Source organism: Cervus elaphus, chromosome 12 (genome assembly GCF_910594005.1).
Source record: "Cervus elaphus chromosome 12, mCerEla1.1, whole genome shotgun sequence".
Lineage (NCBI taxonomy): Eukaryota > Metazoa > Chordata > Mammalia > Artiodactyla > Cervidae > Cervus > Cervus elaphus.
In genome coordinates, this window is record NC_057826.1 from 1,675,139 (window position 1) to 1,699,293 (window position 24,155).

At 49.5% G+C, this 24,155-nt stretch overlaps 1 protein-coding gene across 6 annotated transcripts in view; it reads right to left on the reverse strand.

Moving 5' to 3' along the window:
* Nucleotides 1–5,278: 5,278 nt before the first annotated feature.
* KCNK13 (potassium two pore domain channel subfamily K member 13) overlaps nucleotides 5,279–24,155 on the reverse strand; it is a 107,700-nt gene continuing 88,823 nt past the window's right edge. Inside the window, exons 1-4 of one of the 6 annotated variants that reach the window (XM_043920662.1) lie at nucleotides 16,865–17,014; nucleotides 15,727–15,886; nucleotides 6,066–6,933; nucleotides 5,279–5,970 (exon numbers count right to left, since the gene is read on the reverse strand). In XM_043920662.1, the coding sequence (XP_043776597.1) occupies nucleotides 5,937–5,970; nucleotides 6,066–6,933; nucleotides 15,727–15,886; nucleotides 16,865–16,954 (1,152 nt within the window). In that variant the 5' untranslated portion in view covers nucleotides 16,955–17,014 and the 3' untranslated portion in view covers nucleotides 5,279–5,936. Of the gene's footprint in view, nucleotides 6,934–15,726; nucleotides 15,887–16,864; nucleotides 17,015–24,155 lie in introns of those variants that run through there. The other 5 variants (XR_006344082.1, XR_006344081.1, XM_043920660.1 and 2 more) reach the window with 5 other exon arrangements.

The following is a 24,155-nucleotide window of genomic DNA, read 5'->3' on the forward strand; positions in this document are numbered from 1 at the left end:
CGCATGGACTCTCACTTCCCTCTGGTCATCCTGGAAAAGTTTCGGATGCTTTGTTTTCCACCCTTGGTTATATCATGTGCTTTGTGTGAGTCCCTGAAGTTAGGGGCTGCCTGAGATTTGCGCTGTACCTTCAAAGCAGCTCACCGGGGCAGGTCTTGAGATGTGCTGAATATTGAGCTGACTTTCAAGGACCCACGAGAAAGCAGAGATGAATGTTTCTAACGCACGTGGAGAAGCAGATGGGGTGGTGCCCACATTCACGTATGGGTTAGACAAAGTCAAGGAGGTCTCATGGGAATAGGTGCACCATGTCGGTTTTTGATTATCTCAACGGCCATCAGCCCAACCGACCTGAATGCACAACGCCCTGCTGTAATTTACAGTCTCTGGTGTTCATGAATCCTTCTCATCAAACGGAGACGGGCCCTTTTCTTCCCCCCACCTCACCCTGCCAGGCAGTGGTTCTGAAATATTAATATGCCAAAGGACTGATTTTTATGGGGAGGGTGGATGCATATTAAAATTTAAAATGCAGATTCCTTAGCCCCACCCATACAGGTTCTGATGGAGAAGGTCTGGGCAAATTCCTGAAAATCAGCATTAAAAACAATCTCCCTAGGGGACTGTGGTGATTTTTGAGGAAGGTAGTACATACTGGGGACTTCCCAGGTGGCGCTAGTGGTAAAGAGCCCCCCTGCCAATGCAGGAGACATAAGAGATGGGTGTTCAATCCCTGGGTTGGGGAGATCCCCTAGAGGAGGGCATGGCGACCCACTCCGGAATTCTTGCCTGGAGACCGTTATGGACAGAGGAGCTTGGCGGGCTACAGCCCACAGGGTCACAAAGAGTTGGAACCAACTGAAGTGACTCAGCACGCACGCATGCAGGATATACTGGACGCATGGCTCCTGAGGACAGGGAGTTCTGCAATGACTTAAATTCCAAGGCCAGCTGCTTGGGAAGAGTAAACAAAATTCAATCAGCAAATACTCAAGGGATACACAGAAATCTTCCACCAAAGGACAACTGTGAGATGATATTAAAAAAAAAAAATTCCCTTGAAAACATAAAAGCACTGCCTTTTGCCTAAATCTAGAAAGCTAAATCATTACTTGCATCTAATAACGTTCAGGGACCATAGTTCCCAGAGGAGTTATCTGGGTGCCTGGGAAATTCAAGATGATTAGAAATGGCTCTGAGGTGCAGACGATGCTAATTTCTGGGAGGCACTGGGATCCAGCCACAGGGTCGCAGCCTGAGGGGGTTGCAGGCTGGGCCCCGAGGAGGGTGTCTTTCTGTCCTTTATAGCTCACGCTCAGGAAAGCATTCTTTATTGGGGAAAAAAAATGCCTGGAAAATTTGTTAAAGATTTCTGGGCCCTACCCTCAGAGCTTCTGATTCTTTTTTTATTTTTTAATTGAAGGATAATTGCTTTACAGAATTTTGCTGTTTTCTGTCAACCCTCAACATGACTCAGCCATGGGTGCACATGTGTCCCCTCCCTCTCGAACCCCCTCCCATCCCCCTCTCCGCCCACCCCTCTAGGGAGGCGCAGAGCCCCAGAGAGCTCCCCGAGCGGTGCGGCACATTCCCACTGACTATCTGTCTTACACATGGTCATGTGAGTTTCTGCGTTACTCTCTTCCATGCATCTCACCCTCTCCTTCCCTCTCTCCGTGAGAGCTTCTGATTCCTGAAGTCGTGGCCTGAGAATTTTCTTTCCCACCCAGTGCCCTGTTTCTGCTGTTGCTGCTGATCTGGGGTATACACTCACAAAACTCCTGCTTTATTTTTTTAATTAATTAATTTTTGGCCTCATAGCATGTGGGACCCTAGTTCCCCAACCAGGGATTGAACCCACATCTCCTGTGTTAGAAGGGCAGTGTCTTAATCAATGGATTGCCAGGGAAGTCTTGCTTTCAAGCGAGGCCAAGACCTGCAAGGACTTGAGAACCGAACTGGAGTCTCAGGGGTGCGGCACTCAAGTCGCAGCCCACGCCCCGGTGTGACTGGTTGTGTGCAAGCTGGAGATAGTCTTGGGTTTTTTCTTTTTAACTTTTTACTTGAGATAATTCTAGACTTACAGTCAAATTGTAAAAATAGTGCATAGTTTCCGTATACCTGTTATCCAGCTTCTTACTTAATGTCTTACATAACCACAGAACAATGATCAAAACTAAGACTGTGACACAGGTATAATACCATTAAGTAGACTATAGAATTTACTGGATGTCACCTTGGTTTGTCCACTAACATATGTTTTATATTCCAGGATCCAATGAAGGATCCCACATGGCATTTAGTTGTCATGCCTCCTTAGGCTTGTCTTTCATTGGCTTGAGGCTTTTGAAGAATACCTGTCAGTTATTGAGTAGAATATCCCTTGATTTGAGTCTGTCTGTGAGATTAGACTGACGTCATTGGCAAGGATGCCGCAGATGCTACCCCCGTCTCAACGGGGTCATTTCAGATGTCAGCGTGCGCAACTGGTAACATTAGCTCTGCTCACTTGATTAAAGTGGTGTCTGCCAGAATTCTCCACTGCAAAGTTACTAAAACTCTCCACCGTAAAGTTCTTTTTGTAATGCCTAAATGTTCTGGTAGTTGGTGGAGATCCGTTCAGATTGCACACACCCTGGTCCTGCTTAAACTTCTACAGCCCTAGTTTTAGTATTCGTCTATAGGCCTCGCCTGCAGCAATTACCACTTTGGGGTTCTAATGCTAATTTGCTATTTCACTACTTTTTTCTACTTTCACTAATTAGAATTCTTCTATGCTCTTTATCTCTCATTGTTTTAAAATATTAAAGAACTTTTAAAAACATTTCTTGAAAGGTAGATTTGATGGCAATGAATTCTCTAGATTTTTGTTTGAGAAAGTATTTGCTTCTCGTCCCCGTTTGAAGGATTTTTGATGGATATACAATTCTGGACTGACATGGCTTCTTTTTAAAATTTCAGCATTTTAAAGATGTGATACTGTTTTCTTATTATATGCATGGTTTCTGATGAGATCTAATTCTTATCTTGTGCCTGTGAATATACCTATTTTTCTAGCTGTCTTCAAGATTCTTTGTCCTTTGTTTTCTGCAGTTTGAATATATGCCTATGTATATCCAGTGTGTGTTTGTGTATTACATGTGTGTCTGTAGATATGTATCTATACATATATGCATGTATGTAAATACATATATATAAGACTTGCTAGGTGTTCTGTGAGCTTCTTGGATCTTCTTGGTTTCTGTCATTATTTTTGAAAGCTGTCAGCTATTATTTTCAAAAGTACCTTCGGCTCTGCCCTCTGTCTTCGGGGATGACCCATCCGACGTCGTCCCAAAGCTCTTGGAGGCCATGTTTATCTGGTTCACTCTCATCTCTTGCCGTTTTAGTTCGAGCAGTTTCTATCTTTAAGTTCATGGATTCTCTTCTTGGCTGCGGCAGCCAACTAATAAGTCCGTTGAAGGCACCATTCATCTCTGTTGCTGTGCTTTTTATTTCTAGCATTTCTACTTGATTCTTATACGTCCCATCTCCCTACTGAAATCACCTATCTGATGTTGCCTGATATCCACTTTTCCCTGTTGAATCTTTAACTTACTAATAGTGATTTTAAATTCCCTGCCAGATATTTCTAACGTTTGTTTCAGATCTGATAGTTGCTTTGTTGCTGGAGAATGTTTTCTTTAAAAATTTTTTTTACCTGCCTCATAATTTTTTTCTTGAAAGTTGGGCATCTTGTGTACGCCAGTAGAGACTGAGGCAGAGCTTTTATGCCTAGACATGAGCGTGCCTTTCCTCCTGATAAATGCTTGGTGTGAATGCTTGAATTAATCTATTAGGAGTTGGGCTGGCTTTGAGGTTGGCTGTTGCTATGGTTACCCTCGGCGCTCCTCAGGCTCGGGTCCTGCAGCGTGACATCCTTGCGTTTAGGATGAAACCTGATTTGCCGGGCGAGGTCAGTTTGCTCTTGAAGTTTAGCTTTTCTCCTTGCACCCTTCTGAGACAGGGTCTGCCCGCTCTCTTGTGCTCCTGGCGGTGTGCTGCTGACACCTGTCACCTGAAGCTTGTGAGCATGGAGGGGGGACGCTGGGAGCGTTTCAGAGAGCCACCACGTGCTCGGATGTCAGGGGCACGCTCACCCCAGTCCTCCGGGCTGCCCCCTGCTTGGACTTTTTGGTGTAGCACAGACGGGAGGGGAACAGCCCGGATGGGTGGGGAGTTTGGGGGAGAACAGACACCTGTGCACGTATGGCTGAGGCCCTTGGCTGCTCACCTGAAATAGTCACAATATTGTTAGTTGGCTATACTGCAATATAAAATAAAAACTTAGAAAAGAAATCCCCTAGGGGTGGCGACCCAGCTCCACCCCACCCCCCACTTCCCCACAGAGCCTCCTGCAGGGCAAAGCTCCCGGGGAGACGGGTTTATGATCAGAGGCTCCTAACAAGGGTTTTGCAGTACTCCAGCCGCCCTTTAAGTGTAACGAAGTGATTGTTGAAGGCTCTGATTTTTGGAGCTGCAGGGGCCCTGCTTATCACGCTTTGGCTCCAAGGCACTCCTGATGTCTTAAAGAAAATATTTGGGTTTACCAGCTGGAAGAACAGTCAACAGCCTGGAGAGGGAGCCATTGTGGGTTCTAAAGCTGGGTGGATCACGGGCCAAGAGCCCAGACCTCATGAGAGACCAGAGTGCTTCTCCCCGCTGTTCACCATCAGCCCAAGCGCCCAGACGAGGGGCAATCTCTTCCGGACTCTGTCTCCTGTCAAAAACAAGGAGGTTGGATGAGATGGTTCCTAAGGGTCCTCCCAGTCTGATGCTTTCTGCTTAACAGTTCAGTTTCACCAGGCAGGGCTTTTCTGCTTTATCCTCTTTATGGGGCCCATCTTTCCTCCTCAGTTCTGAAAGTGCCATGTGGACACCATTCTTATCTTATAAAAAAACAACAGCTATCTCTTATAAACCCTGCTCTCATTCCCCAAATCTTCTGTGTTGATGACGATCAACAGCCCTGGTTCGTAGCATGGACCACTTTAACAATATGCCAGGTAATATCATCAGGCTTATTACAGTCCCACGAGGCAGGACCCAAGAGGATTAGACAGGAAAAGCCAGGTTTCATTATCCGGTCTAGAATGTTTCTCCAGCCAAGGATCCGAAATGATGTTTACAATCCCTAAAGGTTAATTTCTTATTTCCTCTTTCTGTAAGTGCAGTAAGTACCTGTTTAATGAAGCCCTCTACCCCCAACATCCTTAATGAGCACTCATTAGTCTTTGTTAATAAAATGAGGCTTTATTAAATTTTCAATTTTAATAAATAGACAGTCGTTATCTCTGCAATGGGCCCCAAGTCCGGGTAAGAATGCAGTGGCCTCTGGGGCCGTTCAAAGGAGCAGAGTAACCTCCAGTCTTCAGTGACAAGAGCGGACTCTCGCCATCACCTTGCTGCGGTTTAAAGGCCTGAAACTGAATTTTATTTTCTTAACCTTAATGCTGAGGTCCCACAGGCACCTTAGTCAAGCCTTAAGATCTTACAAATAAAGAACGGAGAAACAAAACCAGAGAAGCAGGTGTAAGGAGGGGTAGGTGGTTTCCCTAGCCGCAGCACCCAGAGCCATCTGCTAGCAAGGCAGCTCAGGAAAAAGCAAGCCCAAGCGTCTTCTGGACCAGTTCCTGCCCTCCCTGCGCTGAAGGGCCTCCGAGAGGCTGTGAACTCAGTCTTCGGAGTTCCAGGGGAGAGCTCGCATCTTGAGGATCTGTACTTCCAGATGCAGAGCAGAGCAGCAGGAAACAAGGCTTAAGTAAGCTGCCCCTCTCTTGGGTCCAAATTCTGGAGCAAGACGAGTCAGGAGAGCAGGTACTCACCGCTTGCGTGGTTCATGTTTAAGAGTGAATTACACTTAAAGAAGGACGCAGATAAGGAGCGGCCTCGAGGCTTCACGGACCCGCAGCCCTGGGAAGGGGCAGCCTGCTGGAGAAGAAGCGCGCTCTCAAGCCGGGCTCCAGGCGGGAAGGAGCAGCTCCCGAAGGCGCCCGGCGGTCGGCGCCCTGCGCCCCCGCTCCTACCTGTCGGCGCTGGTCTCCGCCAGCCTGCTGTTCATGATGGCGAAGGCGCCCACGCCCCCTGAGAACTCGTCGTCCACAGCCGGCGTGCTCGCCCGGCGCGGGCGGCCGCTGGCCGCTTCGGACAGCTGCTTCTGGAGGACGGCCAGGGAGGCCTTGTTGGCCGCTAGCAAGTCCTTCATGGAGACCATCTCGCCCGAGAGGCGCCGCGCGCCCGAGCCGCCGTCCGAGCCGCCGTCCGTCTCCGCGGCGCCGCCGCCCCCGCTGCGCACGCGGCCCGGCCCCACGGCGTTCCTGCGGGGCGGCCCGCCGCGTCCCCGGCCTCGCCGGCAGCCCGCGCCGGCCGCCCGGCCCAGGGCCCAGTTCACCGCCTGCCGGACGAGGATGGACACGACGTTGAACAGCGAATACAGGCAGCAGACGCCCGAGAGCAGGAGGACGAAGTTGGCCGCGCGGTAGAGGCCCCGGCCGTCGTAGCGCGCCTGCTGCCCGCTGACCAGGTCCCCGAAGCCGATGGTGCTGAAGGCCACGAAGCAGAAGTAGAGCGCGTCCAGGTAGCCCCAGCCCTCGGCGGCCGCGTACAGGGCGGCGGCGCCGCAGCACAGCGCCAGGGAGGCGGCGCCCAGCGCCAGCAGCACGACGCGCACCGACGGCTTCCCGGCCGCCGCGGCCCGCCCCTGGCTCCCCGCGCGCGGGCCCGCCCGCCTCCCCGGCCGCCGGGCGCCGCACCACCTCGTGACGTGGGCGATGACGGTGATCAGGCGCTCCAGGAAGAGGTTGAAGAACAGGAGGGTGCTGGAGCAGCCGAGGAGGCCGTAGACGATCAGGAAGACCTTCCCGCCCACTGTCGCTGGGGTGGCCATCCCAAACCCTGCAGGAGACAGAAATCGGAGAGTGAGGGCCGGCTTGGCCAGGGATGGGGTCAGTCTCGGCCTTGATGGCCGGCGGAGGGGCTTCCTTGGTGGCTCAGCTGGTAGAGAATCTGCCTGCTCTGCAGGAGACCCGGGTCCCATCCCTGGGTTGGGAAGATCCCCTGGAGAAGGGAAAGGCTACCCACTCCAGTATTCTTGGGCTTCCCCTGTGGCTCAGCTGGTAACGAATCTGCCTGCAATGCGGGAGACCTGGGTTCAATCCCTGAGTTGGGAAGATCCTTTGGAGAAGGGAAGGGCTACCTACTCCAGTATTCTGGCCTGGAGAAATCCATGGACTGTATAGTCCACGGACTCACAAAGAGTTGGACATAACTGAGCCACTTTCACTTCAGAGGACCTAAAGAAACAGTTTCTTTAAAAAACACTTCATCCCAGCCTTTCTAGGACCAGAGGGAGAATTCCCACTTCCTTTTGAAGACATGAAGTGTTGTTCAGAGCTGGGCTGCTCAAAGCCTGTATGGTGTGGCGCTGCAAATCAGAAAAAGACACCTCTTCCTCCAAGTGGGATCCAAGCCAGTGACAATGGCGTGGTGATGAGAACGTCGGCTGCATTTCAGCCTCCCCTCCCAATTCTGCTAGATGTTCTTGTACAGTAGACAACCCGAACAACCATACTCAACAGACATTATTCATAGAGATACACAAAAACTCATACAAAGAAGTCTTACAGAGACTCATGGGAATTCACTTCCTCTATAAACACGTACTGGCTGCCATTCCAGGAACTGGGACTAGAATGGTGGAAAAAGGCAGATCTGGTCCCTGCCTTCATGGAGCTCTCATGCAGTGAGGTGTTTGTTCTGTGGTAAGCGTTGTGCTGGAGAATGTACAGGGTCCTATGGGAAATGCTAAGAGGGAACCGGTTCTCAGACTTAGGGTCTGGGAAGTCTAAACAGAAAGCTAAAGAAGAATTAGGCAGGCAGGGCAAGGAGGTGCGTGTGTGTGGTGGTAATAATGCTTCAGACAGAAACAGCACGTGCCAGCAGATGTGGAAGTCAACATTTTGCTCAAGATTTTTCCATCTTTCAAACAAAATGCTCATGCTTTGGGAGTGCTGAGGTATTGGTGGTTACGGTTTGATAAAGTCTCTCTTGCCTTTGTCTCTTCCTGCTGACAACTGTGACCTTCTTGACCTTTCTACTCCCATACACAGACATGTTAAGAATACCAATTGTAGGACAGTGGACATCACTAAGGAAAAGGAGAAACGGAAAAGAAAGAAACTCAGCACTTCTCACTCAGGGGCACTAAGCTTCAGCCCACCCTGAGGGACACAGATTCCTTCCAAGCAACGGAGTCAGTAAACCTGAGGGATCTTACTTGTTTGAGGGGACAGGCATCAAAGTCCTTTTGAAAAAAAAAAAAAAAACAACAAACCATCATTTGAAAAGTAAGTCCTCAGCATGCCTCCCTGGATTCGGTTTTTAAATTCAAATCAAACCTCGCTGTTTGCATAATCAAGTCCAGTCTCCTAGATGGGGCCCCATCCTCGGAATCTCTTGGATTCGCCCACAATCCTCTTTCCTGGTAACAGCCTGCTATCTGCAAAATAACGCTTTGCTTTGTGGCAGTGGCTGAGCCGGGGGCGGCCCCCAGCGCATCCCAGGACAGTCAGATCAGACCTCAGTGAGGTCCTGAGATTGTAACTGCTGCTCCCTGAGGGGGCGCCAGAGGGCCGCCTTTCCCAAACACCCGGATGCGCGCACACCGTGTTACTGTTTAGTTTTCCAATTAAATTTAACCTTCCTCTCTCAGCATGTTAGTCGCTCAGTTGTGTCCCACTCTTTGTGACTGCATGGACTGTAGCCCGGCAGCCTCCTCTGTCCGTGGGATTCTCCAGGCAAGAATCCTGGAGTGGGTTGCCATGCCCTCCTGCAGGGGATCTTCCCAACCCAGGGATCGAACCTGCATCTCCTGCAGGCGGATTCTTCACCACCTGAGCCACCAGGGAAGCCCTAAACTACATTACAGTAGCACATTAATGGCATATAGCTACTCCTTAGCATGCAGAGCTGACTCACTGGAAAAGACCCTGATGCTGGGAGGGACTGGGGGTAGGAGGAGAAGGGAATGACAGAGGATGAGGTGGTTGGATGGCATCACTGACTCGATGGATATGAGTTTGAGTAAACTCGGGAGTTGGTGATGGACAGGGAGGCCTGGCGTGCTGTGATTCATGGGGTGGCAAAGAGTCGGACACAACTGAGCGACTGAACTGAACTGAACTCCTTAGCATATAATTAATTCCTCCCAAGAGGCTGGAGGCAGACACTGAATTTTAGCTTTTTAGCTAGGTGGCATGGAGTGGAATGAACAGGATGCTGGTAAGGAAGGAGCAAGGGACTGGGGATAATGCCGCCGGCGGGTACAATCCTGGCCCTCAGTGGTAGAAAGTCAGACCATCATCTCTTCTCTGGAACGCTTGTTGTGAAAATTAACGGTCCTCAGTGACTCTCGGCAGTGCGGTTTCATTAGTAGGCATCCTTGTTATGATGTAAGGAAGTTCTCTCTGTGTTGTCTTTTCTTTGTTAGTATCTTTAATTCTTATCCCCAAGCTTGAGTTGAAATCAGGTGGTTGAAGTAGTGGAGGATTAAAAAACTGAGTTTACAGACTGAACTGAGAGCGGTGGTTTTTCCTACCCAGTCCAAGGAACACAGTGGGGTCAGTGAGGTGTTGAGTGATTGGTTCTTGATCTAGGGGTGCAGGGGCACCTCCTCCGGCTCAGTGAATTCCTGAAACCCGTAAAGCTTGCAAATGTTTCCGCACTAAGAAGATGTCAAACGGAAACCTGGAGTCCTTACCCGAGGCTGTAAGGCTAGCAGGGTACCTTGGCTCTCTTCATTGAGATAGAACTGAGGCAACATGCAGGAAAAAGGAGCAGTGTTTATCTGGGGCCATTTATTGACCCAACAACATTCCAGAAGTTGGGCAGAGTCACTGAAATGGGGAAGGCCCAGAAACAGCAGCAGCTGCACATGTGGACGGGTGAGGGGGCACACTTGCCAACGATCAGAGGAGAACTTCCTCGTGTAACACGAGATTCAAGAGGGCCAAAGTTTTCTTGAACAGAATCTTCCTTTCTGGGCTGCCCTAGGGGCTCAGATGATAAAGAATCTGCCCGCAACGCTGGAGACCCGGGTCCCATCCCTGGTCGGGAAGATCCCTGGAGGAGGGAATGGCAACCCACTCCAGTAGTCTTGCCTGGAGAATCCCATGGACAGAGGAGCCTGGAGGGCTGCAGTCCCTGGGGTCGCACAGAGTCAGACACGGCTGAGCGGCTTTGCTTCCTGATGGTTCGCTGGCCAAGAATCCATCTTGCAGTGCAAAGGGCGCCGGTTCCATCCCTGGGCCAGGAGGATCCCACAGGCCGCAGGGCGGGTGAGCCTGTGTGCCCCAACGACTGGGCCACACACCACAACCCCCAGGGCCCACACACCACAACCCACTGGGCCCACACACCACAACCCCCGGGGCCCACACACCACACCTCCCGCGGCTCACACACCACAACCCATTGGGCCCACACACCACACCTCCCGGGGCCCACACACCACAACCCCTGGGGCCCACACACCACAACCGCCGGGGCCCACACACCACACTTCCCGGGGCCCACACACCACACCTCCCGGGGCCCACACACCACAACCCCCGGGGCCCACACACCACACCTCCCGGGGCCCACAAACCACAACCCCCTGGGCCCACACACCACACCTCCCGGGGCCCACACACCACAACCGCCGGGGCCCACACACCATACCTCCCGGGGCCCACACACCACACCTCCCGGGGCCCACAAACCACACCTCCCGGGGCCCACACACCACAACCCCCGGGGCCCACACACCACACCTCCCGGGGCCCACACACCACAACCCATTGGGCCCACACACCACACCTCCCGGGGCCCACACACAACCCCTGGGGCCCACACACCACAACCGCCGGGGCCCACACACCACACCTCCCGGGGCCCACAAACCACAACCCCCGGGGCCCACACACCACACCTCCCGGGGCCCACACACCACAACCCCCTGGGTCCACACACCACACCTCCCGGGGCCCACACACCACACCTCCCGGGGCCCACACACCACAACCGCCGGGGCCCACACACCACACCTCCCGGGGCCCACACACCACAACCCCCTGGGCCCACACACCACACCTCCCGGGGCCCACACACCACAACCCCCAGGGCCCACAAACCACAACCGCCGGGGCCCACACACCACAACCCCCGGGGCCCACACACCACACCTCCCGGGGCCCACACACCACAACCCCCAGGGCCCACAAACCACAACCGCCGGGGCCCACACACCAGAACCGCTGGAGGAGGTTGTGTGTGAAGTCTGCACACCGCAACGAGAGAGGAGCCCGACTCACCACGATTAGAGAAAACCCGCACGGCAGTGAGGACCAGCACTGCCAACAATATACAAGTATTTAAAAACTCCGTTCCTGACCCACAGAGGATGTAATGATGTTCCTCTTGCAGAGCAGAGAAAAAGGAGCGGCTCCCGACCTGGCGTGCGGCAGTCCACAGGGTCGCCGAGAGTCGGCCACGGCCAAGCGGACCACAGCCACCACAAAGGCAAGAGCGGTAACTCACTGGGCATCTGCTCGGTTCGGGAACTGGTGCCAGAAGTCTGGGCCACACGAGGGCGGCCTGGATGGGGCCCTGGGCCTCTGGGAGCCCGGCCTCCGGCCTGGGACAGATAAACTGCTGTCCACAGAACAAGGCGGGCCGAGGCCAGGGCTGTAGGAAAGCACGAAGGTTCTGCCCTGGCTTCAGGGTCCCGAATGCAGCCTTCCTTGGGACAAGTGCCTGTGATACACGCAGGGACAGTGCTGAAGCCAGCTGACAAGCTGGATAAGCTGATGTTTTTCTAATGAATGAGACTTCTAGTGATTCAATGACATGTCCCAGAGATTGACAGATTGATCGATGGATGGAACTCTAGTCGATTTACAATACTGTGCTATTTCCTGCTGTCAGCACAGTGAATCAGTTACACGTACACCCACATCCCCTCCTTTTCACATCTGCTCCCCACTTAGGTCGCCGCGGGCCGCTAGGCAGAGTTCCCCATGCTGCACTGTGGGTTCTCATTTGTTACCAATTTTATACACGGTCACCTCCCCGCCTCGGTAGCCAGGCTTGTCCTCTACCTCTGAGACTACGTCTGCTTTGCAAATAAGGTCACCTGCACTATTTTTCTGGGCTTCCCAGGCTCAGCAGTAAACAACCCACCTGCCAGTACAAGAGACATGGGTTTGATCCTTGGGTCGGGAAGATCCCCTGGAGTAGGAAATTGCAAGTCACTCCAATATACTTGCCTGGAAAATTCCGTAGACAGTTCATGGGGGTTGCAAAGAGTTGGACATGACTGGCATGCACGCATGCCATTTTTTATAGATTCCGCAAGTAAGTGACAATATATTTTCTCTTTCTGACTGACTGCAGTCTCTATAACAATGTCTAGGTCCATCCACATCTCTGCAAATGGCATTCCTTTTTCATTCCTTTTTATGGCTGAGTAATATATATGTATATACGTACCACATCATCTTTATCTATTCCTGTCAATTGTTCCAGGAATTTAAAATCTCTAGATTCTTTCTTGTTTGCCTGGTTTTAAAACATTCAATTTTATGAAAGAAGAGATAGTCTGTGACTTTTGATTAGCTACTGAATTTCCTTGATCGCTGCCATGTTTTTAATCAGCACAAATAACAGAAGATGGCACATGGGGTGGTGTTCACAGAAGCAAGCAGAGACCGCTTCCCAGGGTCTGCAGTTAGGGGCGTTTCCACAGCTTGGACTGCTCCCAGAGCTCAGAAGTGTGTCAGCTAACAAGGCAGGCTTTTTCATAGGAAGTCTCCACTTTTCTGAGCCCCCTATTACTGGGCATTATGAATGCCTTGGATTGGAAATAATAAGCCTCAGGGTCCTCCTCGGCGGGGAAAAGGACACAGGCATTATCACAAGCCTGGGCCTGCCAGGTTCACTGACTCCTCATACCCACGCCCCTCCCAGAGGTGAAGCCAGGTTAGACCCGAGGTCTGTCTCGTCTCCAGGCCCGAACCTGCCACCTGAGTGCACTGCAGGGAAAGCCGCGGTCAGGCGCACGTGCGGAAAGCAGAACCGAGGAGGGAGAGGAGCCGAGCGTCTGCAGTCCCCTGTTTCACACAGACACCCACACGATCGGGGAGTGGCCGACATCAGACGCCGACACCCGCCATCCTCACTGACTCAGACACACAACGCTGAACGTACGCGTGCCCCTCCCAACATGCGATGCCAGGAAGCCGGTGTTACAAACCTGCTGCACCCATGCACTTGGTCCCCTCGTGTTTCACAGACACACACACGGCGGTGACTGTCAGAGGGGGTGCTTTCCAATGTGCTGTCTCTCCCAGAGCTTCAGGTCTGAGGTCACGGGCTTTGGGTCCAGCCCCCGAGCCTGGGCGCACGAGGCCCAGCTGACCGGGGGTCGTGGGCACAGTGTGGTCTGGAGGCCAAGGCGGGGGCTCACCTGGCCGGCTGCTTCCACCTGGCTCCCTTGACTATTCCAGGTCTGTTTCTGATGTGACTGCAACCTGCAGAGTGGCTCCTGACCCTGGGTGTGTCCTTGGGGTCAGGAAGGAAGCGGCAGGCCCAGCCAAGGGCCCAGCAACCCCCACAGAGCCCTTCACCTAGACCAGGAGGACAGAGCCAGACCCGCCCTCTTGTGCACAAACTGTCTAAATATTCTTTCAAAAACTTATTAAGGTGAAAAATCGAAAAGTTTCACGTTATACTTTTCAAATATACACAAAGGTAGAAAGAGTATGACAATAAACTCACGTTTCCTGGTTTCGGCAGCTGTCAACATCTTGCCAATCATGTTTCTCCTATCCCATCCCACCCCCTTTATTTGCTGGAGTTTTTTAAAGTATGGATAAGGCCTAGACAGCATGCCGTCTCATCCATTATTAATGATGCATCTGTAACTGACGAGGACTTTATTTTCCCGATGTAATCACTGTGTCGTTATCACACCTAACAAGATCAACACCAACTTCTTAACACTGAATAGCCAGTCCACATCCTGTCTCTCGAAACTACATGTTTACAGATCAACTGTATGAATCAAGAGCCTAACAAGGGCATGCAATATACCTTTTAAGTCTCTTTCGTCTCCCTTCCCATTTTTCTTTTCTTTATGCCACTGATACGTTGTTCAAATGTGTCCTGTAGACTTTCAACATAATGTTTTCTAGAAACATTTGGGGGAAAATGTGTATTATGAGAGTGCCCTCAGATGCAGTAGCAAATATCAAACACTGTGTGAAGACCTAAAAGTTAGCATAAATTGTCTAGAAAGCAATTTGAGAATATGTATCAGACATCTTAAAAATATATATATCCTTTCATTTATATGTTTTTTGAAGGAATATATCTTCAACACTACCAGAACTGTGACTGATTATGTACACGAATGTCACCTTGTCTTTGCTTTTAACAGTGAAAATCTTTAGCAACCTAAATGGCAGATAACAGGGCAACCACTAAATAAAAGTAGCTGTTAAGATGAAGCCATTAGAATTACATATACATAGCAGAACTAAAACAAATAATTGTAAAATCTATATGAACCCATAAAAGACCAAGAATTGCCAAAGCAGTCCTGAGGAAAAAGAACAAAGCAGGATGCAAAATCCTTACAGACTTCAGACAATACTGCAAAGCTCCTGTAATCAAACAGAGTGGTCCTTGCACAAAAACAGGCACGTGGACCAGTGGAGCAGAACAGAAATCCAGAAATAAACCCACATATCTACGGCCAATTAATCTTCGACACACGAGGCAAGAACGCACAATGGGGAAAACATAGTTTCTTCAGCAAGTGGTGCTGGGAAACTCGACAGCCGCCTGTGAACCAGTGAAGCCAGGACATTCTCACACCACACACAAAAAGAAACTCAGAATGGCTTAAGATTTAAATACAAGACATGACACCATAAAACTCTGCAAAGAGAAAACAGGCAAAGCATTCTCTGACATAAATCAGCAATGTTTTCTTAGGTCAGTTTCCCAAGGCAATAAAAATAAAAGCAAAAATAAACAAATGGGACCTAGTCAAATTTATAAGCTTTTGCACAGCAAAGGAAATGGTAAACAAAATGAAACGACCATCTACGGACTAAGAGGAAATATCACAAATGATGTGACCAACAAGGGCTCAGTTTCCAAAATATACAAACAGCTCATACAATTCAATAGTAAAAAAACAACCCAGCTGCAAAATCGGCAGAAGCAACAAGCAGACATTCCTCCACAGGAAACATGCAGAGGGCCAACAGACGCACGAAAACAGCACGGAGGTTCCTCAGGAACTGAAAACGGAGCTGGCGTGTGGCCCAGCAATCCCACTCCTGGGCGTGTGTCTGGACAACTGTGATGTGAAAAGACCCCTGCACGCCTGTGTTCACAGCAGCATTATCCACGGTTCACAACCTAAAGGTCCATCAACAGATGAATGGATGAAGATGTGATCTGTACAAACATTGGGAAACTAGTCAGCCATCAAAAAAAATGAAATGTCATCTGTGGTGACATGGATAGACCCAGAGGTGATCACACTAAGTGAAGAAAATCAGGAAGACAAAGAGAAAGACAAGCACCACGCGACGTCACTTACGTGTGAAACCTGAAACATGACGCGAGTGAGTTTACCTATGAAACAAGCAGACGCAGAGAGACCAGACCGGTGGTTGTCAGGCGGAAGGGGGTGCGGGAGGAACGGAGTGGAGTGTGGGGTCAGCAGACGCCAAGTGGTATATGTAGGATGGAGAAACAACAGTCCTACGTACAGCACAGGAAACGGTTCAACACCCTGTAATAGACCATGATGGAAAATGTGAAAAGAACAGATACCCACATATGTGTGACTGAATCATTATGCTACACAGCAGAAATGAACACATCATAAACAACTATCCTTCAGTAAAATAAAATTTTAAAAATTCCACATATATGATATACATATACATTATGTACAAAATAAGCTAGAAGGATATATACATAGGAAATATAGGCAATATTCTATAATAACTATGAATTGAGTATAACCTATAAAAATTGTGACTCACTATATTGTACACCTGTAATTTATATTGTATATCAACTATACCTCAATTAAAAAATTACATGGACACCTATGGCTGATTCGTGTTGAGGTTTGACAGAAAACAACAAAATTCTGTAAAACTATTATCCTTCAATTAAAAAATAAATAAAAATTTAAAAATTACATGTACAAAGAATTTTTAACAACTAGAGAAAATGTTAAATGGAAAAAAGCAAAGCCAAAATGTCTCTGCAGAAAGACTCTAATCTGGATCATCTTCATTAAATATTTGTTGGATGAAAGAATAAACTTCACAAAATATATTAATACAGTTCTATATATTGTAGCAGTTAAGGTGTTTTTGGATGCCAGTAACAACAAATCATAAATAAGGGTGGCTTAAACATGAAGGGGTTGTATTATCTCACAGAACATGACATTTGGAGACAGGGCAGCTCCAGGAACAGTTAATTAGATGGCTTTGGAACCTGATCTATGAGCCAGGATTGTTTCGCCTTCTCTGACTTTGGCTCCATCGATATGTTGGCTAGTCTCCCATGCCCGCAGCTTCAGGGATGACCCCCTCACACGCCCGTGTCCAGAGTCGGCACATGTTTCGTTCCTACTTTGTTTACATCTTTGTCAGAGCAGAGAAGCCTTTCCAGAACCCCCCTGGCAAAATTTCCATCGTATACCATTAAGCAGCAACAAGTCACAAGCCCACTTCTCAAACTAGTTACCTACAGGAGGAGTGGATTTCTTCTCAGACTGGTTAGGGTTTACCAGCACCCCCGAAAAAGAGATGGGCCCCGGAACCAACAATGTCTGCCACATACAGAGAACAAACAAACAGAAAGAGACAAAGTCTGAATCAGGTCATTACAGGGTGGCGATAGTATGGGTGATGTAATTGTTTCTTAATGTTTTATATCTTTCATCACTTTTTTTTAAAGTCTACAGCACCCAGTGTGATAGGCCATGCGTTTGTTTTTTCAATAAAATCTTTAATTACTTTTAAACTGAGAAAAATATGTTAAAATATTTTGAAATTATTCTGGGACATTTCTTCAGATTGCATGTAAACACCTGCCCAGAAGAAGCATTCCTCTTGGTTTATCTCATTACACTAAGAAATTGAACTTTTACTTGAATACAATGCCTTCATAACCTTTTTGATTCAGAAATGCCTCTTTGCGTGGGATGAAAGGAGTTTGTGAATATTTTTTGTCCCCAAAAGACCCTTCAATTTCAATTTCAAAAGACCCTTGAACTGAAGGGACCCATCCCTTCAACTGGGATGGGAAAAGGAGGCAAGAGCAGACCCTGTGGATTATTCTTGGGTGGGTGGGGAGGGGTTCCAGTGATGGAAGTCTGAGGGTCTCACTAGGCACACCGTCTCTACAAGACTATGGAACCACGACTGTGAGAGCTGAAAGGGCCTTCACAACTTGCACAGCCAAGCTTGGCTGTTACAGGCGAGGAAACCGAGGCCACGAAGCCAGGCAGCCTTCTGAGCCAGTGGAGGCTCGGCCTGAGCCAGGGTCCCATCCAGATTGCCCTTCCTTACCCTTGTTGCCTGGGTCAGTTGTTCCAAAGGAGATTTTGAGCAAACTGCTCCCAGGCCTGCAAGCACTGAGGGGAGGAAGCCTCCTTCCTTTCCCGTGAACCCTGTGACCTAGAGACTTGCTCGGATCAACAGAACGCGGTAGAAGGGAGGCTGCACCAGTTCCAGGCTTAAATGGCAAGAAGCCCCCAAACTTTGTCTTTCTCTCCCAGGACCTCTGAGTCACCGTGTAGGAAGTGTCACCCGTTAAGATGACCCCCTCAGCCATCCCAGCCTCCCCAGATGCTGACTGAAGCCTCTTGGACCTTCAGCCCCAGTCGCCGCTCCCAGTTGAGTGCCGGGCTGATACCTCATGGAACCAAAGAACCCGCAGCTGAGCCCAGCAGACCCACACAGTTGTGAGAAACGTCCCAAGTTGCTTAAGCTGCTGTCAATACTTTGGGGTGCTTTGCTACGTAGCCAGAGATAACGAAATGTCTTCTCTCTGGGACTTGCGATTTTTTCAAGGGACTCACAGGAACTTCAAGAGGAGGCCCGCAAGGAATTTGGAATTTAATAGAAAGTCCATCTGGTAATCAATCAAGTTGTTGGATCTTCTTAACGTTAAGGAACAGACACGAGCTGAGGGCAATGGTGGGGTGGGTTGGGGAGGGCATTCTCCCGTTGACACACGTCGGGTGTTTCCGGTTTGGGTTGTTATGAACAGTGTTTCTACAGACACTCTGGTTCATGTCTTTTGGTGAACATAGTCCCCATTTCTCTTGCACACACTTACTTAGGAGGGGCACTGATGACTCACAGGACGTGTGTATGTTCAGCAGAGAGGAAGTGCTGACTCACCCTGCCCGCACCAACGCTTCAGAGTCCCGGGTCCTCACAGTCTCGCCAGTATAACCATGCTGGTGGGTACGCAGGGGTTTAAATGGCACCTCCTTGATGTCTACAAAGTGGAACAGATTTTCATGCACCTCGTGGTCATTTGGACACCCTCTTGAGGACCTGTTCAATTATTTTGTCCTTTCCCTTTTTGCTTGTTGACTTCCAGGTGACAGATACAATGAAGCTCGGGCCTCCAGGGCTGCTGAAAGCATGCCGGGCTTGCTTGGTGCATTGACCCACTCACACAGAGTGCTGGGCTCCACGCGGTCTGTTTGGCCACCCTTGTATCTTGCCCAGCACTCACTTCTAACATTACTTCTGTGCTAAGAGCAGAGGGGTGGGGTAATTAGAAGATAGTTTCTGCCCTCCAGAATGAATTACTTCGAACATTCCCCCCGCTACCCAGTATTCCCTCTGGCGTAGACTTTCATGACAATATTCGTGGGGCTAAACAGCCACCTCTCGGGAACGGATCCCAGGAGAGACACTGCTGTTTGACGAGGCTAACTTACACAACCCACTCTGACCTGTTTGTAGTGAAGTGTTTAATGACAAACAGCCACTCAAACAATATAATAATAACAGAAACAGCTACTGTTACAACTCTGGTCAGGGTTTTTATTTGACAAGCCAGCCTGAACCCTCTAACGGGAAGCTGTGGTTGTGTAACAAATGCTGACACACCACATAGGAAAGAAATGATCTCCATTCACCTCTCACTGAGTCAGCCCTGTACTCAGGCAAAGGGGAAGAGGATCCCTCAGAGTCCTCTGTGAAGACTTCCCAAAACGCTTGAGACTCACTCCGTGCCAGTCCCAAACACTGCTCGCTGCGTTCTGCAAGATGAGTTCTTCTGCCAAACAAGTCTCTGCCTCCATGGGATTTCACATGTCACCCTGTTTGTGGTCACCCTAGTCCTCCTCATACAGACTGAAAAGGCAGTCCCTATCAATTCCTCAAGTCTAGCTAAGACTGTCTCTCCTTTGGCTTGGTTTTTGCTTTACAACCAACCACTGGAAAATGACCAAGAAGGGACGACAAGACACAGAACTGGCTTTCTCCGGCCTCTGGGAGTTTACCTTCCTGGTCTGGCATCGTCCCCTGTGGCTCCTGGATGTGGAATAAATCATGGCTGCTCTGCACAGCCTCAGCTGAAGCGCCAATGCTTTGGACACCGGATGCGCAGAGCTGACTCATTGGATGAGACCCTGATGTGGGGAAAGATTGAAGGCGGGAGGAGGACGACAGAGGATGAGATGGTTGGGTGGCATCATGACTCAGTGGACATGAGTTTGAACAAACTCTGGGAGATAGTGAAGGACAGGGAAGCCTGGCATGCTGCAGTCTATGGTGTTGCAAAAAGTGGGATACATCTTAGCGGTCAAACAACAACGACAAAATGCTGTGCTAAGAGCAGAGGGGTGGGGTAATTAGAAAATAGTTTCTGCCCTCCAGGAGCATCAAACCCAATCCAGGGGATCAAGTCCTGGAAACAACACACCAGAAGGAAAACTGTACGAGGCTGTTTATCCGATCAAGGAGACTCCGTTTCTGAGCCACCTGAAGATGACACAAAAGACGGATGGAAGTCTTCTGTCGAGCTTCAGGAAGAAGGGAAGGTCTGAGCAGTGAATAAAGCAGAAGGAAACTAAAGTCACCTAGGACAGAAGTTTCGAACTTGAGCACTCATGAAAACTCCCTGAGGAGCTGGTTAAAAACTGAGCATTTCCAGGCCTCACCCAGAGATTCTGATTCAGGAGGTCCAGTGAGGCCAGAAAACCTGCGTTTAAACCAGCACTACAGGGACTGTGATAAAAGGACTGTGGTGCCACTTATGAAAACATCACCCGCTGGGGTCAGAGCACCAGGGCACTGTTTCACGTTAAAGTTAATGTAACTATCTTACGAGACTGGGTGGTTCTGGAAGACAGGAGTCATGTCCTCCATTTAGGTATTTTGAAAGTGAAAGTCACTCAGTCATGTCTGACTCTTTGCGACTACTCAGTCCATGGAATTCTCCAGGCCAGAATACTGGAGTGGGTAGCCTATCCCTTCTCCAGGGGATATTCCCAACCCAGGAATCGAACCAGGGTCTCCTGCATTGCAGCTGGGTTCTTTACCAACTGAACTATCATGGAAGCCTAGAGGCAAAGTGAAGTGAAAGTGAAGTCGCTCAGTCGTGTCCGACTCTTTGTGACCCGGTGGACTGTAGCCCACCAGGCTCCTCCGTCAATGGGATTCTCCCGGAAAGAATACTGGAGTGGGTTGCCGTTTCCTTCTCCAAGATTTCTTTTGTATGTTAATACACAACACAGAAAACCCCTTCAGGTGGCACGTGGTGTCAAAATGAGCTGTCTTCGAAAGTTCTGGATTCACAGTGGGGCCATAGCAGCTGCAGCCATGGTGGAGCTGCTCCCCTTCTTTGGACTGAAATGTTTTCCAAAATATTCAAGGACTTTTTACTGCGTGCGTCACGTATGGTGACTAAGGAGATGAACAAAGGAAGGGGCACTTCCCAGCCAGTCCATCCCCTGGTGGATGCTGTGCATGATTTAGTTTTTGTAAACGGTTTTGGATTATTACGGGGTTGGGGGGAGGGAGGTGAGGAGTGTGAGCGAGGGCTGAGGTGGCCACTGGTCGTAAATCAGCTTTCTAGATGGGCCTCTGCTGAGCACCGGGCAGGCTCACCTTGGTGAAGAGCAGGCCCGGGGCTTCTCAGGGGCTCAGCGGTAGAGAACCCGCCTGCCGGTGCAGGAGACGCAGGAGATGCGGGTTGATCCCTGGGTCGGGGAGAGCCCCTGGAGGAGGAAACGGCAACCCACTCCAGTATTCTTGGCTGGCAAATCCCATGGACAGAGGAGCCTGGCGGCCTATATATAGTCCACAGGGTTGCAAAGAGTCGGACACGACTGAACGACTGCGCGCGCGCACACACACACACAGAGTCATGTTCCAGGCAGCGCTCCTCACCTGTGTACCTGACCCCCTGGTACCAAAACTACCTGGGGAGCCCGTTAGGTGCAGACCCCGAGCCTTGTCCACTGGAATGAGTCTCCGGGGCTGGGCCCAGTCTCCTGCCCGTATCAACAGTGACCCTCAAGCAGGAGAAGCAGTGTTCTAGCTTTCCACTGAAGACAGGCTTGCTCAGCGATGGAAGAGACCAGAAGGGACCAAGACAACTCTCTGCCTTTAGGAGGTCGGTAACTGCATCTTTTACAGTGATGTCGTTGACAACTGCTCTATCTGGTGGTGAGAAAAACAATGGAAGTACAGTAGTTTTAGGAATTTCCTCCTCTGTTCTACGACCTGCTGCTTTAGGAGTCCTACCCAAGTGTTACACCTCTCTCTAGGTCCTTACGCACAAGGCCACTCACTTGACTGTTCCCTCCAGCTCCTTGAGGCAGGCAGAACAGTGTCCAGTGAGGATGAGGCGGATGCTGGCGGTTTACACTAGGAGCCAGCACCGTGCTGAGTGCTTTACACCAGTGCTTTTTCAATCCCCCTGCCACCCTTGAAAAGTAAGAATATCATTTCCCCCTGAGTAAAGATCTGCCTGCAATGCAGGAGACCCTGGTTTGATTCCTGGGTCAGGAAGATCCGCTGGAGAAGGGATAGGCTATCCACTCCACTATTCTGGCCTGGAGAATTCCACGGACTCTATCTAGAGTCCAAGGGGTCGCAAAGAGTTAGACACGACTGAGCGACTTGCACTTTCACTTTTCTGACACATGAGAAATCTGAAGTACCCAGAGGTTAAGAAACTTGCTGAAAGCTACTCAGCACACCAGTTAGGGGTCTGGGTTCTACTGCAGACTATGAATGCCCTAAGTGTGTGATGGTCACACCTTATTCTGGTTGTCCCTTTGGTAAAATGAGGGTAGGATGGCCCATGTGTACTCTAAGGAACTTCAAATTCAAATATGCTGTGATTCAAGAGGGCAGGGCGTGAATCTGAGCTCATTCTGTTGTATTCAACCGTCCCAGGATTCCGGGTGCGCTCACCTTAGGTATTCGCAGCTCTCCTACCAGTCGGGTGGGTGAACCTATCGTCTACCTGTTGGTAACGTTTCTCAACCACAAAGACGTCACAGCTGATTTAAAGTGTTTCATAACGCACCAAGGAGGCCAAAGGTATCTTCGGTGTCCACCTGCGATAGGTACGCTTGTGGACTCCAAAGTTAGGTGTCCTTCCTAAAATTAAGGACATTTTTAGAATGCGCTATTTTTAGGATTATGACTCCTCTCTCATTTCGTTAACAGTAAACATCCTTGACAGAAGATTATGATATTATGTGTAGTAAAGATTAAACTGTTCTCTAGGTAACTCTGAACTAAGGGACGTTTCTACTCTCTTTAGCAGTAAGTAGTTCATAAGTCAAAAATAAATGACTGATGTCCTGACTATAAAAGCACAAAACAGGGATGTGACCAAAAAATGGATTCTTCAAATCATTTGCATTACTTTTAAGTCACAGTGAGTTTTGTCCTCAGAATGTAATAAAATTGGCCTCATGGGAATCACACTGTCAGCTCCCAAAGAGGAATTTTACAAATCTCATTTTCCTGAGAGATCCATGGGAGTCCTGGGGGGGCATCAGTTCTGTGTTTAATGCTTTCTCAAGCTCCCTTCCTCCTCACAAACCTTTAGCTAGTGTGACAGCTGGAATAAATGCTATCATTATTTCTGATTTTACCCTCATTTTCAAAGGGGAAAGTCATTGAATTTACTTATCTCAAGTAGATGTCCCAATTCCAGGGCTTCCTAACTCTGAAATCATGAAACTACCCCTTAGAAGCCAGCACCTATAATTATGTTCTCTCTTGAACAAAGCTGCCCTCCCCCAGACTTCAAGAAACGGCTCAATTAAGTAGAATGTTAGCGCAGCACAGGTGCTGACTGATGGAAGGATGGAAGGTGTTTTTCTTCAACATGAGTGAGAGGATCTGGCTGCAAGGCGTTCTGAGGCATTATGAAAATGTGTGTGCGTGTGTGTGTACATGTGCATGTGTGTGCACTTGTGTGTGCTCAGTTGCTCGATGGTATCCAGCTCTTTGAGAGCCCATGGACTGTAGCCCACTAGGCTCTTCTGTCCATGGGATTCTTCAAGCAAGAATACTGGAGTGGGTTGCCATTTCCTCCTGCAGGGGATCTTCCTGATCCAGGGATCTGACCTGCACCTCCTGCATCTCCTACACTGGCAGGCAGATTCTTTCCCACTGAGCCACCTGAAAGCCCTTATTAGATAAAGCACGAGCAAATCCACCTGGCTTTGTGAATTTCTTGCAGCTGATGAGAGGGCTGCAAGTTTCCCTGGAGTGGCGGTAGCTGGTGTACCCAACAGTGGTGCCCATCTGTTCTGCGTGACCTGGGTGGCTTCCAGCCCACCGTCTCGACACTCCATCTTCCCACAGCAGCAGCCTCTGAGCTCCTTTACGGGATCCTGGTGCTTCCAGAAATCTAGGGTGAAAGTCAAAGACCTGGGGAATATTGCTGTCTCTCTTACCTTTTAGGGTTTTACTTAGATGTATGATGTAACGAGAATGAAGGAAGCATGGTCCACACAAGCTAAATGACATAATCATGTAAGATTG